The sequence below is a fragment of the Blennius ocellaris genome (genome assembly GCF_963422515.1).
Source record: "Blennius ocellaris genome assembly, chromosome: 5".
Classification (NCBI taxonomy): domain Eukaryota; kingdom Metazoa; phylum Chordata; class Actinopteri; order Blenniiformes; family Blenniidae; genus Blennius; species Blennius ocellaris.
Genome location: NC_137654.1, coordinates 11,176,875 through 11,191,871, shown reverse-complemented (window position 1 = coordinate 11,191,871; position 14,997 = coordinate 11,176,875). Strand labels below are relative to the sequence as shown.

The 14,997-nt window shown below is 41.6% G+C and overlaps 1 protein-coding gene across 1 annotated transcript; it reads left to right on the top strand.

Moving 5' to 3' along the window:
• Positions 1–761: 761 nt before the first annotated feature.
• On the top strand, positions 762–13,945 carry ppih (peptidylprolyl isomerase H (cyclophilin H)). Its single transcript, XM_080496265.1, has 9 exons — positions 762–901; positions 7,804–7,868; positions 7,979–8,002; positions 8,954–8,998; positions 10,278–10,320; positions 10,708–10,800; positions 12,616–12,703; positions 12,777–12,817; positions 13,339–13,945. Exons 1-9 carry the CDS (start codon positions 836–838, stop codon positions 13,405–13,407), a joined length of 534 nt encoding a protein of 177 aa, XP_080352391.1. The 5' UTR covers positions 762–835; the 3' UTR covers positions 13,408–13,945.
• The last annotated feature ends 1,052 nt before the right edge of the window (positions 13,946–14,997 follow it).

Sequence of the window (14,997 nt, the reverse complement as noted above, 5' to 3'; positions counted from 1 at the left end):
CCAGACAATGTTGGGCCAGCGCACCTTCTCGTGAGGCTGGATAATACAAATGATAGCAACACAGTGTGTTGTAAATCAACACTTGTGTTGTAATATTTCTTTCCAATACTACATGTATAACATGTTCAATAACAGTGAGTTATTCATTTTTTATCTTTAAATTGGATGAAAATACAATAAGTTTGAATATGTAGCATACAGTATTGGTTATGTGAATAGTTTATGTTTGGGGGCCTTTCGATGTGCAGTTTGCATGTTCTCCTTGAGGGTTGCTCCATCCTCTGGTTTCCAAAAACATGCATTTGACTTTTATGGTGTCTCTTAATTACCCTGAGAGGTGAATATTTGCCTTGTGGTGGATTACTGATCTGTTACTACCATGGTTCTCATGTCAATGTTTGTGAAACATCTTGGTCACAGAGGCAGTTTGAGGGGCCCCAGTGACAATAGCACATACCCTGTCTTTACTGTCTTCAGCCCTGCAGATTAGTCTAACCTGGCATTTTTTCAGTTCGAGTTCATGCCACTGCCCTCACAGTTGAAGACCTGATCCAGAGAGTGGCCCTCAAACTGAGAAACAGCGAAATGGATCATCAGGCGTTTATTACAGTAAAAGTTGTATTAATTTACCACCAGAAGGCGCCATGTTAACAATTCGGGCGGTTTATCGCGTCACGTTCAGGCGAATATAACTAATTCTGTCCCCCGCCACTCGCCGTAATTTGACCCTTTGAGCCACCGTAGATGCTAACCGGGCTAAAGCTACTTGCTGCAAAGAATCACATGTCGCTGGTCAAAGTGTAAATATTCCTTCTGTTGAAAGCGCGGGATCAGTATGTCTCTCCAGTCCTCAAACCCCAACAACCCGATCGTCTTCTTTGACATCACCATCGGAGGGCAGGTGAGAAGAACGGCTCACGTTTATCTCCGGGATAATGTTTAGTTTACTTTTAGCGCGTTGTCGTTTCACGCGCAAGTCCACTGAGCTTCACTGGCACTGCCTGATCAAATCTTTTCTTTACGTCTGAATAATCCACACAAAACACAGCTTGTGTTTCTCCCTCTTGAGTTTAGAAGGTTGAGAGGTTGTGCTGCCAGACGAAGTCATTAAGCTAAGCGGGAAAGGCAAAAATGAGTCCGCTTCCCCTGGCTTTGTTGGCTAATTCATTCATTTATAAAGTTAGCTTTTTCCTGATGAAACCAACTTTTCTTACACGGCCACATGTCATTTCTTGGTCTCTGTGTGTTTGACGGATTGTTTGATCTTTCATATGTCAGAAAGCTTTGCTTTTTCGTCCATTTATTTCAATGTTGACGGCTCTCATGTGCTGTAATGTGATTCATCCGTACATATAATAGACTGGGGCAAATTATGACGATTTGAAACAGTTTTTGCACAGTGTTATTTGCCAAAAGTTACAGTGCAAATATCTTTAAACCTTTCTCTTATAAAATGTCTATGTTTTTCTGTAGTCTTTTATCCATTCATCTTCTATCACGATTAATCCTGTTCAGGTTTGCTGGTCAATCTCAGCGAACTATGGGCGAAGGCAGCAGACGCACTGGACAGGTGGCTGCTCCATCTGAGGATGCTCACATTTCTACATCAGGGCAATTTAGGGTCCCCAATTAAAATGTGAGGAAACTGGAGTGCCAGGAGGAAACCAAAGCACACATGGGGAGAACATGCAAACTCCATACAGAAAGGCCCGCCTGCCATTTAAACCTGCTGTGAGGCGAGAGCTTTAACCACCGCACAACCCCTCGAGCTATTTATAGTGCTCCGTTGGATATTTGTGCAGACTATTAATTGTCACTAAGGCTCAATATGTGTGTATATCTGTGTTACCTTCTCACGGTGGGCCAAAATCTGAGATGTAAAGTGGTATTGAAGATGGGTGGATATAGTCTCCAACAGATGGAGGGGAAAGCAGGTTGTGTTGAAAAGAGGTGTGGTGAGTGGAGACGATAGAGGCAGTAAGAGCCCTTAAAATAATGAAATAAACGTTGCGGGAGAATGTGCGTACCGGTACGCCAACTTTGAACCTCGCACACACACATTTTGGAGGCGGGGAGCCTGGTGGTGCTGATTGTGAGGTGGAAACTTTAAGCCAGATTCATCGCATATGTTTATTATCTTCAAATATAAGATTTGTACATCCATGTAATCATAAACAGCCAAGCTGCAAGTGATATAGATGTTTCTTTCGTGGAACATTACTAATCAGCAGCACCATGTTCATATGTCAAACCTTCATCTTCAGATGATGCAGAGCGGTGGATAGAACTGAATATCAACTGACGAGGTGTGTAACGATTGGTCTAATTTCAGAGAAGGCACAAATAAATAGTGCTGCGACTGCAGTGCGTAAAGCTGCAGTGTGGATGCGCTGCACCGCCATGCGCTCTGGACGCACTGCTGCTGGAGACAGACGCCCTCCTCGTCACCCTCCGCCTCCACCTCTCCGGTGACTGAGGATAAAACACAAAGTCCACTGAGCCTTTTTACAGTCCCCGTTCAAAAATGTAATTCATACATTTAATAAACGGATGAAACTGAACTTCATCAGTCTGCTGTGGTCTCCTCCAAAATATCTCCTTCGCTCTCCGACACTCTGCAGCGCACGGTGGCCGTCACAACCATGGGGGCTGTTTTGGGGTCCAGTGATGATGATGTGCTGCCAATCGCTTGTTTTTCTGTATTTAGTGATTCTAGTACCGTGAAACCAAATAATATCCTTCTCCTGACCTCCACCTCCTCCATGACAATTTCTCTCTCCGTAAAATTCCTTTTCGTCATCTTTTCTGTCTGGATTTTGCGTCAAATGCTGCCGATCAACAGGCTGATTGAGTTGCAAAAATATTGACGAGGCACTTCGCATTGACCATTTATGGTAGAAAAGTGGGCGTGTTGAGGGCGGGAGATGAACTGTCAACCTTCCAGGTGGACTGTGATCTAGAAAAGGAAAATGCGTGCAGATGGGCGTATGCACACTCTCATCAATCCCAATTTTTTGGGGCGCACAAACAATTTTAGTTGGAATCCTACACAAGGTTTTATGAATGAGGCCCCTGGTGCTTGTGTCATAGTTTGTCTATTTGCCATGAAACTCCTCAACATTCCATACTTTCAAACACGGACCATTCATGCTGACGTTATTGTAATTTATACATGTATGTAAATAATAGAGAAATAGCCAGTGCTATTGTGACCAGTGACATTAGAACACAGCTGTACTGTACATTTCTATTCTTGAGAATAAACATGAAAGTAGATTTACTTGTGAAACACACATTTTATGTCGTCTCAAGGTACAAGTTGCACATATTTATTTTGAAGATGTTCATCATTAATGATAAACTCGTTTGAATTAGCTGACGTACATCCAAAGGATAAAATTCCATATTTTCAAACGAAGAGAAAGAAGAAACATATTTCAGTATATATTTTATTGAAAAGATTTTTTTTTTTTGAACATGTACTCAACAAAAAGATACGTTATCGCCTCGCCATAGAAGTTGTCTGGTGTTGACAGCAGATCTGCATAATGAGTTGTGTCGTACTGCACACCTCTTTTTAAGAGAAAGAAAAACCACACATACCACAATTTGGTTGAGAAATCTATTTTGGCCCCTGTGCTTGTTTGGTCACTTGACACACGCATGCCTTTTTTTTGTTTTTAAATAGTAACAGGTTTATTTACACCCACATGAAGGGATTTTCCTTTTCATTTGCCGGGTTGAACACACCCAGTGCCAGTGGCTGTGCTTGTGTGCCTCTGCTCAGATGCCAGTATACACTCCAGGAGCATGTGTTCTCATATACGTTGCTGTATGGTCCCATTGTCCTGCTCTTTGCCCAGAACGCCGCACCCGTCAGGACACTGTGGATGCACCCCACCCACATATTGTTTATGGTCACGTACGTAGGTATTGCCACGTAGGACAGCAGGTAGACCACCGACACGGTGAGGTAAGGCATCCAAGTCACACCAAAAGCCAGTGTCAGGCTGAACCACAAGGGCGGTCGTGGCTGGCCGGTCTTGTGTCGGTACTGCTTCTCGCAGACGTGTCCCTTTGTGCTGGAGTTCAAACTGAACAAGTCGCTCATGTTGTTGTCGTCGTCACCTTCCCTTTGTTTTGTCAACCGCTCAGCTTCTTTCACCCAACGGAAGACCTTTGAACGAAATGGCCATATTGCCAGAAGTATGGCACCGAAGAGCAGTGCGACCGAGTAGTAGATCCCTTGCGCGTCATCCAGTACGCACAGAAACATCACCTCCCTTCCCGAGGACTGGTACACTATCGGCTCAGGATTGGCCGAGCCAGCGGAGTAAATGCCAGCTTGCATCCAGACCGCCAGCAGCAAGCTCGCGTTTCGGAGCAACTTGCACTTCGGCCTGCGTCTGCCGACGTAGGTGTCATCCAGACAGGAGTCCAGACTAGCCAGGCACATCACGGGCACCGGCAGAGCCCCGTACGTGGCCGAGGAGTGAGCCAGGAGGAAGCAGGGCGACAGAGAAACCCTCTCGGCCCCAAAACACCACACGCTCGCCATGAACGCCGCCATCACCCAGTCCATCACGGTGATTGACAGGCCGCACAAGCCAAGGAAGGAGCGGGACCAGTCTTTGTTGAACATACAAAAAAACGTCGTGTCCAGCCCCGCCTTCGCGATGATGAGCAGAAGAAGCCTGGCGGTGTTGTCTGTGTGAAGGCCAGGTGCCGCCGCCCACCGCTCCGTGATGACCAGCATGTTGACACTGGGCCTGGTTTCTGGAGAGGAAGGCTAACTGTGAAGTATTTGGTGGTGGTGGAACAATGGCGTGTTCTGTGAAACACACACACAAAAAAGAGGATTTAGCTCAGCCCTGCAAAACGTGAAAGGGTTTTCCTGAGACATTCAGAAGGAACATTATTTAGCGAGAAACTCCACTTTTTCTTTTTTTCTTCACCATTTTTGATGCCCGTCATTGTCGTTCGGTAAACCGAATACTTTCTGTTGCCAATTCAACTGGTACACATCATCTTGCTGTGCGCATGTCATTATCTCTCCGTGTGTAGTTTTGCATGTTGTGTAACAATGCTGACACGTCGTATTTAGAAAACACAACTTACCTCAAAAGATGTTGTGGTCTCAAGGTTGTGTCATTCCATGCATGGTTATCAAAGTGAGCCCCCACACACACGCTCACACACACACACACACACACACACACACACATGCACGCTCAAGTCCTCAAGCCTGACGCTCATCCACACCAGTGTGTCTGATGTCGGGTGCCGGGGTTTGACTTAAAGCAGCACTTCATGACTCCACCTCCGCGTTATTATTCGGCTATAATCACCGTAGACACGCCCCCTCTGGACTTGGATGAACCGGTTAGTTGTGCTTTGAATTTTCTGTCCGTGCCGAGTTGGATAATGTGCAAAATCTGACTTGGATTAGAATATGCCCCGCATTCTGACTTCCCTCCTTTTTGAGCCTTCGACAGGACACACATCCGAATACGTGAAATTGTGAATAAAGGTGTGGGTATACACCTGTATATGCCATTGATGTAAAAAGGTGTATTCCAAAGTAATCCAATGTACAAAATTCAGCCTAAATATAATACATTTTCTAATTGTATTTCTATAAAATATCATCAGCATAATGATATGATATTTTATAAAGTATAATTGGCAAAAAATAACCCTAATCATGACTTCTCAGAAGCACTGGATAAGTTTTAAAAGGGACATTTGCACTGCCTTTGTCTTTTTTTCTTTTTAAGTTTCTTTTTTTTTTTTTCTCTCTTTAAGTTTTATATTATCAAAGTAAATATGTTGCTCAAGTACACTGTCAGACGTTGTGTTTTCAAGGAGGAACATTGCAGCCCCATTATCTTGCATTCTCAATAATCGGTTTGGAAGAAACAAAGGAACACTGTATTAACGGTACTGTAGCTCCAGTGACCACATGCGATGTGTGTGCCTGGTGTGTAAATATTAAGAATTGCCTGCAGCCTCCGGAGAGGCCATTAGGTGTGTTTTATTGATGGCGTTGCTGCGGTTCTCTTCGTTTTGTTGTAGAATCAACCCTTCAGCTCAGGTCTGACGCTTCTCTCTACTTCTTTCACCCATAAAATCTCCACAAATGTATGGTAGTTCGCATTTCAAATCACTTCCACGTTTGTGATGGATTCAAAGCCGCCTCACCTTGACTCCAGTGGACGTCCACCACTGGCCACGCTGCCGCCGGCGGATGTTTGTTCTCGGTCAACAGGCTCTGCTTTCACACTGCGTTTGGGTCTTTTTTGCCTGGAAACTGTGACCATAATGTGGAGTCCACTCTGTCACATTCTGCTGCTTATGTTTCTCATCACCATGTGGCAATAAGTTGCTCTTTGTCTTCAGAAACACACACACACACACACACACACACACACACACACACACACACACACACACACACACACACACACACACACACACACACACACACACACACACACACACACACACAAAGAAGCTACTTGCGTACAGTAAAATGCTGCATCTCATTTACATCTGTAAAGAGACATAGTGACGTATAACGGCGTCCGCTTTGACTTTTCCCTACACACAATTTGACACTTAGGAGCAAAGTGGGTGTTGTTTAACTTGAAGTCTACAAGTTATTGTCGGTCCGGTCGTTTGTGAAAGTGAAGAAAGAAGCTCAGCTCTGTGGTCGCAGCCACATTGGAGATGTTCACTGTGACAGTGAGCTGACGTTTCAGCCGCGTTTCCTGCCGTCATCTTGTGTCTTCTCTTGGCTCAGGAAGTGTTTCATTAACTTCTGTTGCATTTTTCACAATATAGATGTTGAACATAGGCCTTGGCAATAAACTGAAAATTTACAGACGCAGAAATTAAAAAAATTTAGACGACATAATTTTGCCCATGACGGTGTATTCTGTGTTTTTTAAAAAAAGCAGAAAAGAAACGTTTGGTTTTGAGTGTGTATCAGTCCCTTAAGACGCCGTACTACGTTACAGACGGGACTTCACCCATCCAGTCTGTAACAGAAATGGAGGTGAGGTGATGGAGGAGGTTCAGAAGTGGTAGCGGCTGCTGCGGCTGCTGAAGTGAAGGGCTGTAGAAGTCATGGAAGCAACTCCTCTTCTATCGTCCAAGTCGTCTGTATTGAGAATCAGCGGGCAGAGTGACGCGAGCTGCGGGACCCTGCGCCGTGTAGCGACCCACCCTTCGTCGTGCTGGACATGTAATGTCATTTTTAAAAGTCATTTTCAAAATATGTCACTTCTTTCAGGAGAATTCGGTTCGATAGGTGTTTTTTCATATAACTATGGAGAAAATGCCGTGTTTTCAGGTGCAACACAGACCAAGTCACGGTATAATCCACTTTCAGTCCTTCTCATTTCAAGTAATCTGTGCTACTGAAATGGACTCTATTGTACTTCTCCAGGAAACCGTCCTCATCGAGTCGGTCTGAGCTCAGGTGGAGAAAAGTGGCAGAAAAACTTGATATATTGATTGAAACAAAAAAGGCATAATAAATGATCTGATTGCACTGAATATGCCACATTATCCACCGCCTCTTTCTCACTTCACCAGACAAGAGGTCTTCAATAATGAATTGTTATTTACCTGCTCAAGCACAAACAAAGTACTCGGGTGTACTGATGATGATCCACCTCCCTGTGTTTGCTGCTTTAAATTGTCTGGGCGTTTTTTTTGTATGCATTTCTTTTTTTATTTCTTTTTTTTTAGAGGTATGTCATGAAAATCTAACTGAGCATTTCCACAAATTTCTCTCAGGATGTGGGACGGATGAAGTTTGAGCTGTTTGCTGACGTCGTTCCAAAGACGGCGGAGAATTTCCGGTGAGAATCACAGTGCCAGAGGAATTCGTTCCGCAGGTTTTGAACGAGCCGCAGGCTCGTCGTGTGTGCACGGCCTGACATGGCATTGACTGTTATTCCGTCTGTTACAGGCAGTTCTGCACCGGAGAGTTCAGGTAAAGCCTCGTTCCTCAGTGTGTGTCATACTTGCTTCTAATCTTTGTGAGTAATGAGAACTGTCAGAAGCGCCTTTACTTGATAATCATGAATGGTCACATTAGTAAGTCGAAGCCAAAACAAAGTCCTCACTTCAGTTATTGTTGTTGTGTGTAATTCCAATAACAATAGTTTGTCAGTTAAAAGCTTCTGCCAACTACTTTACAAACAAAATGCGGTTTCTGAGGAGATTAACCCCCAAATATGACTTTTTTTTTTTCATAAAATTTTGAAATTCTCCTGTAATTTGCGCAGATACATGAAAGCTGTCATAATTCCTGTTGTTGCCATTGAATTAGTGTGTGCACCATCTGAATCAATAGTACGACCTGTAGTTACTTCCAGCTTCCAGTCTGGAGTGGTGCTATACAACATGTAGGAGCCACCTATGTTCATTGTTGGCAGGTTATTTAGTTTATTTTGGTGTCTTTTGCTTCATTCTGTGGACACCTGGTGGAAGTAGTTGGACTCTCTGTATGGAGAGGGAAGAGGTGACAGGTCGAGGGCCAGCAAAACAACAACAAACCGGCAATGTGCAACTTGCCATAGGAAAACCCCGGAATGTTCAACTAAACTGCAAATAGATGGACTGGAAGTTCTGTTTATGGGGCTGTTCACGCCTGCTCCACGTGTCGTAATTGAAACCAATATTAGGACACATAATTGTAAGGAAAACACAATGTAATGTTTATGTAGAGAGGATTGTCAGATGGGAGAAGCTCCTTCGCTCATCATAATTGATGTGAATCACCAGGAAGGGGAGATGCAATGCAGCGCGACACACCTCGAGTGTGTATGCACCTTAGACGTTAACCTGTTCACTGATAAAACAGGACATGCAGCCGGAGCTGTTTGTTAGGTCACAACTTGTTCTTCCTCTACTTTTAGTAACTTGGTTTTCTGTCCGACAGGAAAGATGGCGTCCCCATCGGTTTCAAAGGCTGCACATTCCACAGGTACACAACTCCTTTGCACCTACGAATTCCCTGTCGTAGGTGCAAAGCGTCTTACAAGCAGCTGCGATCTGACAATTTATTTTCTTCAAATTCTCAGTGAAATCTGGACGCATCTCTTTTGTAGTTTATTTACTGGGAGTAGCTTATTAACAGTCATTAAAAACACAAATAAAGTAGTTTTAGCTGATGAACAATTTGCAAAAACATGCTGAAGGCTGGGGAAAAAATCATGTGCAACAAAATTTAATGGAAAAAATGCAGATGGCAGCTACAGTACATCTGGAAGGTGTTCAGTCCTTCACTTGTTCAGTTTCTTGTGTTACACGTTTATTCCATAAATGGATTCAATACATTTTTTCAGTGATTTCTTAGTTGTTGTTGCTTTTTTTTTTTATTAGAAATTTGGAAAGAAACAAAAAAAAAACACACTGTTCCTCTGTCATTATGTGTAATGAGCTCTTTAAATATCTTTTTTAAATACAGTTTTAATATGATCAGTTGGGGTTTTTTTCCCACTAAGATAATATGAAACGTTAGCTGTTGTATTTATTATTATTTTACTGGTCTGACTCACATGATCAAATTAGACTGTATATGACCCACTGAACAAATAAACAGCTTTTTATTAAGTTTTATTTTGAAAATACACCCATTCTGAAGGATTTTTCATAAGACATCTCAAAGTTGGGCCCGATTATTTCCACACGGCTGAAAACACGAACATAATTGTATAATCATAGTAATAAGAGGATATGTATTTACCATGAATACATATATTTTCCAATCGTGTCAGAGAAAAACGTTTTAAAAGTTTGGGAGTTGTATTAAATGAACAGTTTCTAGTAATCTCACCATGCATCATGAATGTTTTTATGTTACATGTCTTTTATGCTGCTCCACGTGCATCGTCTTCTGACATGTTGTGAAATGAGCTCCAAGTAAAGTTTTGTTTGTTTGTAATTCTTTATTTCATACAAAAGTAAAAAATATCAAATAAAAAATAAACAGTCTTGGTAACAAAACTTCCAATTCAACACGTTTCGAATGAAAAGGAACAGAAGAGAAGATGACTCTTATAATCTAGAACACAAAAATCCAAAATGGAGCAAAATCAGAGAAGCTTCAATTTAAGGGGGGGATTAAATCAAGCTTAGTGCAGTGTTTGTCAAATGTATTTATTTTGTATTAATTTAATCGTCTGACTTTGTTCACAGAATTTTTGTACCAGTATATCTTGAATCTGACATGAAGTGTTTGAATTGTCCTTGTTTGCTGGCAGGGTGATCAAAGACTTCATGATACAAGGAGGAGACTTTGTCAATGTAAGTACAGGCTCTCTTTCTATTTGCATTCACAAACTGTAGCATGATTTAATCAGGATTTGTTTTTATCAGCAGTAGCCTTAACCCCTATACGTCCTTGTGCGCAGTTATAAATCTGTTTTCATACTGTAGGTAAGGTAGAATATTTGACAACAGCCCGATTTATTATTATGATTTGTGATTTAACATGCGGTCAGTGACAGTTTAGTGCAACCTGATCACAAGAAGGATGCAGCTGATGTTGCTATATAACTAAGTGAGGGGGGCGGTGGAGCGATGTCGTACCCCATCTGGTGGATATATGAGGAATTGCAAGACATTTTTAATGTGCTACCTTCTTCAGTATGCATGAAATCTTACAGTATCTCTTGCGTGTTTTGTGTGAAGGGCGATGGCACCGGCATCTGCAGCATCTACAGAGGACCGTTTGCAGATGAAAACTTCAAACTGAAACACATCATACCCGGTCTGCTGTCCATGGTACGTAACGTCACAGTCCTGCTGCGGGGGAGCTTCGTCCCCCATGTTTTCCCTCTCATATGAATGAGCCGCCAATGAGCCAATCAATCACCGTCTGAAAGCAACAGGATAAGAGGAGATAAACCCTGGTGTGATAGTGGAGCCACTGTTCAATCAGTAAATTGTTTTCCCTTAACTGGGGGTGTACTTGCCGTCATACAATCAGCTTTGTCCTGGTGCAGACTGTATACTGACATTTTGATTAATTCGTTTAATAGGAAGTGATAGTCGTCATTCAAAACAGAATGATTTGATTAAAACAATTCCAGTAACCTTTCATGGCGGAGTGAGAGAGCCCTAAAGCCAGGCGGAGCCGTAGGAAAAGCAGGGGACCCTTTCCCATCTTGATTGGTTTTCTTTTTTTCTAACAATTGGGAAAAAATAAAGGGTTAGAATAATGGTTGATTCATTATTGTTTTTTACAAGCTGAGAAGAACTGTACCGTGAACCAAATGAGACAAGTTACGTCCAAGTTTCCTATCTTTGATTGATTTCGCTTAACTGTGAGGGAAACTATTGTTCATCTTTTAGAATGTACTGAAAGTTATTAATTCATTCAGCTATTCATCCAGTAATCCCCTTTGACTGTTTTTCTCTTGGCTGTCTATGAAGTATCACATTGTTGAAATTTGTGTTAGGTTGAATAAGAATTCTTATTTGAACAGCATGTAATCAGGATACATCTAAAAAAAAAAAAAAAAACAAGTTACTGCTGTTGTATATTGTGCATATGTATCGCAGGCACATGTAACATAGTCTAAAGAAGTGTTGCAGAGTGTGTTTGTAGTTTTTTTCATATCTGCATTATTAAACAAATATGAAAGTGATGCATGAGCACCGTCCTGCAATCTACGTTTTTAATAAAAAGTAACCTATTGCAGTAATGATTCAATATTCTCATTATACAGCAGTTGGTCCTGACAGGATCATTTCATTGGATGAGACACAGTCAGTATGAGTGCTGATGTTGAGCATAACATCACAGGGACATTTCACAGCCGTATCCCTCCACCTCACCTCACTTCAGTTCAAAATATCTTCAGTGACACTAATAACTGATGACTCTGACTAGCGAGGATTCTATCAACATGAAATAGGAGGAAAAAAATGGTTCAATGGATCAAAACCTACAATAATGTACTAATAGGGTGCTGAACTACCTTTGTGTTGCCTAGCAACCATCACATTGTGGTTTGTGTCGGCACTATTTGTGTTGTGGAAACAAAAGACCGGGGATGAATAATTGCATGATATTTTTTTATGATTTCCTCCAATAAAAGTCTTTATGTTCCAGCAGTGTCACACTCGAGGCCGTGGTGTTTTACACTGAATATCAGCATAGTTGTAATTATCAACAACCACATCGCAGCCGCGCACAAATCCATTACAACAATAGGACATTGAGTGTAGTATTGCTTGATTATGGCTATTTTTGTATTTAAATAGTTAATCACATGGGTCAGAGACACACTGACTCCACAGTACTTTTATTGTAATTCAGTTGTTGGGCGGCTTTTTAAAACAACATAATTCTGTCTAAAAACATTAGAATATAAGAGTTTATTGCTCATTTTGACGGCTGGCCAACCCCCGTCCTCACACGAGGGATTTGTTTGCGGGTGTTTTTGAAGACTGATTTGAATCCTGGAGTTTCTATGGAACGGATGAAGGTGTTTAAACTACATGCAGTTATGTGTTGTTTAAAATGAAGGCAATGTCACTCAAGCATCCCTGTATCTGATTTGTGTATTTTTCTCTGTGATCCGTCTTCCGCAGGCCAACAGTGGTCCAGGAACCAACGGCTGTCAGTTTTTCATTACCTGCACTAAATGTGACTGGTTAGATGGGAAGCATGTTGTTTTTGGTGAGTCAACTCTTACTGTTACGTGTGCATTCATAGTTGATTTGTTTATTAACCTTATTTATGTCTCTCACAGGAAAACTGGTTGATGGCTTGCTGGTCATGAGAAAGATTGAGGTAAACAAACAAAACAAAAAACATGCTCATCCACGAAAATGTCCTCATGTGAAGTGATTCTGTTTAGAAATGTTTACTAGGGGAAGTTATTCATTTAGTCAGATATTTCTACACTTAGCCTATCTTAAAAGCATCAAAACATCTCAAAGATTTTTAATTTTTTTTACAACGTTAATGGTGACTTCCAAGATGATAAAATATTCTACTGTTTATAGAAACTATTAAGTGTTTTACGACATTGAAGTTTAAACCAAAAATATCTTGAAATATGTTTTGAATAAATCATGACAAATATACATTCTGCGTGAATAGTTAAAAATCTCCCATTATGTTTAATTATTTAGATACAACTGTGTTCAATATGCAGGTGAAGGAATTCCTTGCTGCTTTTTTAGAAAGATTTTCACTCTCTGTCCATAAAGTCATTTTCATTTTAAGGAACGTTAGACTTGAGGGATTCTTTCTGGGTGGGTGTAACGTTTGATGACTGGTTTATAGTTTGTCCTTCCTGCCTCACGCAGAACGTGCCTACAGGACCCAACAACAAGCCGAAGCTGCCCATCCTCGTGGGCCAGTGTGGAGAGATGTGATCCCGCTCGCTCCTCACAACATACGGAAATCACACAGTGCTCAGGGTGCATCCCAAAAAATTAGAATACCGTCGAGAAGTCAACCGTTTGGTTATTTCTACACTCGTAACAATGCAGATTTATTTGTGGTAATAAAAGCATCAAGGTAAAAAAAAAAGAAAAGATTCTGATGAGAAATGCTCAAATATTTTTAGATTCTGGATTTTCATGGTGTTTAAGTAACAAAACAATCTATTGTATTCAATTTTTTTTTTGATTCATCTGCAACTTCAGCAGTGTATCAATGATGCCTCCTCTGCAAGCGTTGGCATGTTTTCCTGTCTGTATTTAGTTTTGTTCTCATGTCAAATGTTAGTAGAGTTTCATCAATTTGTTGTATGACAGGTCTCAGAATTGACTCTTATTGAAAACCCAAAAGATTCTTGTTGTGAGAACATTTTGGTTTTGATGAGATACTTAATTTATACATGGTTTTGTAATTTTGTTTTCATCATCTTCTCAATGCAGCAATAGACAAATACTTTCAAATGCTTTTGTCACTCACAACAAATAAATGTTTTTTTTTTTACATTTTACAAATTTCAGTATTTTTATTGAAATTAGTTCCCACTGTCGTCTTACAGAAATGATTTAGAAGTCAATAAAGCCGTAATAGCTATAAGCAGCAGTGTCACAAAACATTTTAACTCCACTTCAATCAATTCAGTACAAGTAACAATGTGATTTCACCCCATCACGAAATGACCCAGTGTAAATAATGGATCTGTAATGCTCAGCCTTTTTTATTTCCCTAATCCATCTTTTCATCCGTGATACGAGTGCGAAAGAAAGTCCTCTGATTATCACCGTCTAGAAACTGCATGGAACTGACCCAGCAACTTACAGAACATTGTGTACCCAGAGTGAGATGCTTTGTTTCTGCTGCCTTTTACTCGCTCACACTCCCCTCATTTACCACTGGTCTACAGGCGCGCATACCTGTACATCCCAAAAAGGGGAATGTTTTCATTTCTGTCTCCGATTGATCCATCGGGGAAACTTGCAGAAATGAGCATTCATGCTCTGATGGGATCGTCGGCAGTAATTAGTCTCAGCCTCATTGCCATGGAGCAAATGTGGGGCGGGAAACACTTTACAGTGAAAGGCACGAGAGTCCTCCAAGGCGCACGGCAGTAATGCCAAGGAATCCTCTGCTGAACTTACGGCTACCTCTTGTGATCCCAGCCATCCATACAAATCCAAGCCACTAGACCCCCTCCCCCATCCACGCTCCCTCTCTCCCTCCCTCCCTCTCTCTCTCTCTCTCTCCTGCCTTGGACATCGTTCCCTTGGCATAAAAGAATCCTTTCAGATGCAGACTGTTCTTATAGAGGCAGGAAGAAGGTTTTTTTTTTTTTTTTCATTTTCAGAAAGGGGAGGGGGGGGGTCTCTCTCTCTCCACAGGGAGGCTTTCTGGGGTCAATGCTAAAGCCCATCTTTGTGTGTGTGAGAGCAGAGCTCCACCATTAACTGCAAGCTCTTCACACATCGGCCAGTGCTCATAAACAGTGCCAGTGGAGCATTAACATGACAATGGATGGGGAGGGAGGC

What these genes read in the sequence shown, in the direction of transcription:
- ppih (XM_080496265.1), top strand. Translation starts at nt 836, where the DNA reads ATGTCTCTCCAGTCCTCAAACCCCAACAACCCGATCGTCTTCTTTGAC. An exon ending in ACATCACCATCGGAGGGCAG is followed by an intron (nt 902 to 7,803) that starts GTGAGAAGAACG and finishes AATTTCTCTCAG; the next exon opens with GATGTGGGACGGATGAAGTT. An exon ending in AAGGAGGAGACTTTGTCAAT is followed by an intron (nt 10,321 to 10,707) that starts GTAAGTACAGGC and finishes TTTTGTGTGAAG; the next exon opens with GGCGATGGCACCGGCATCTG.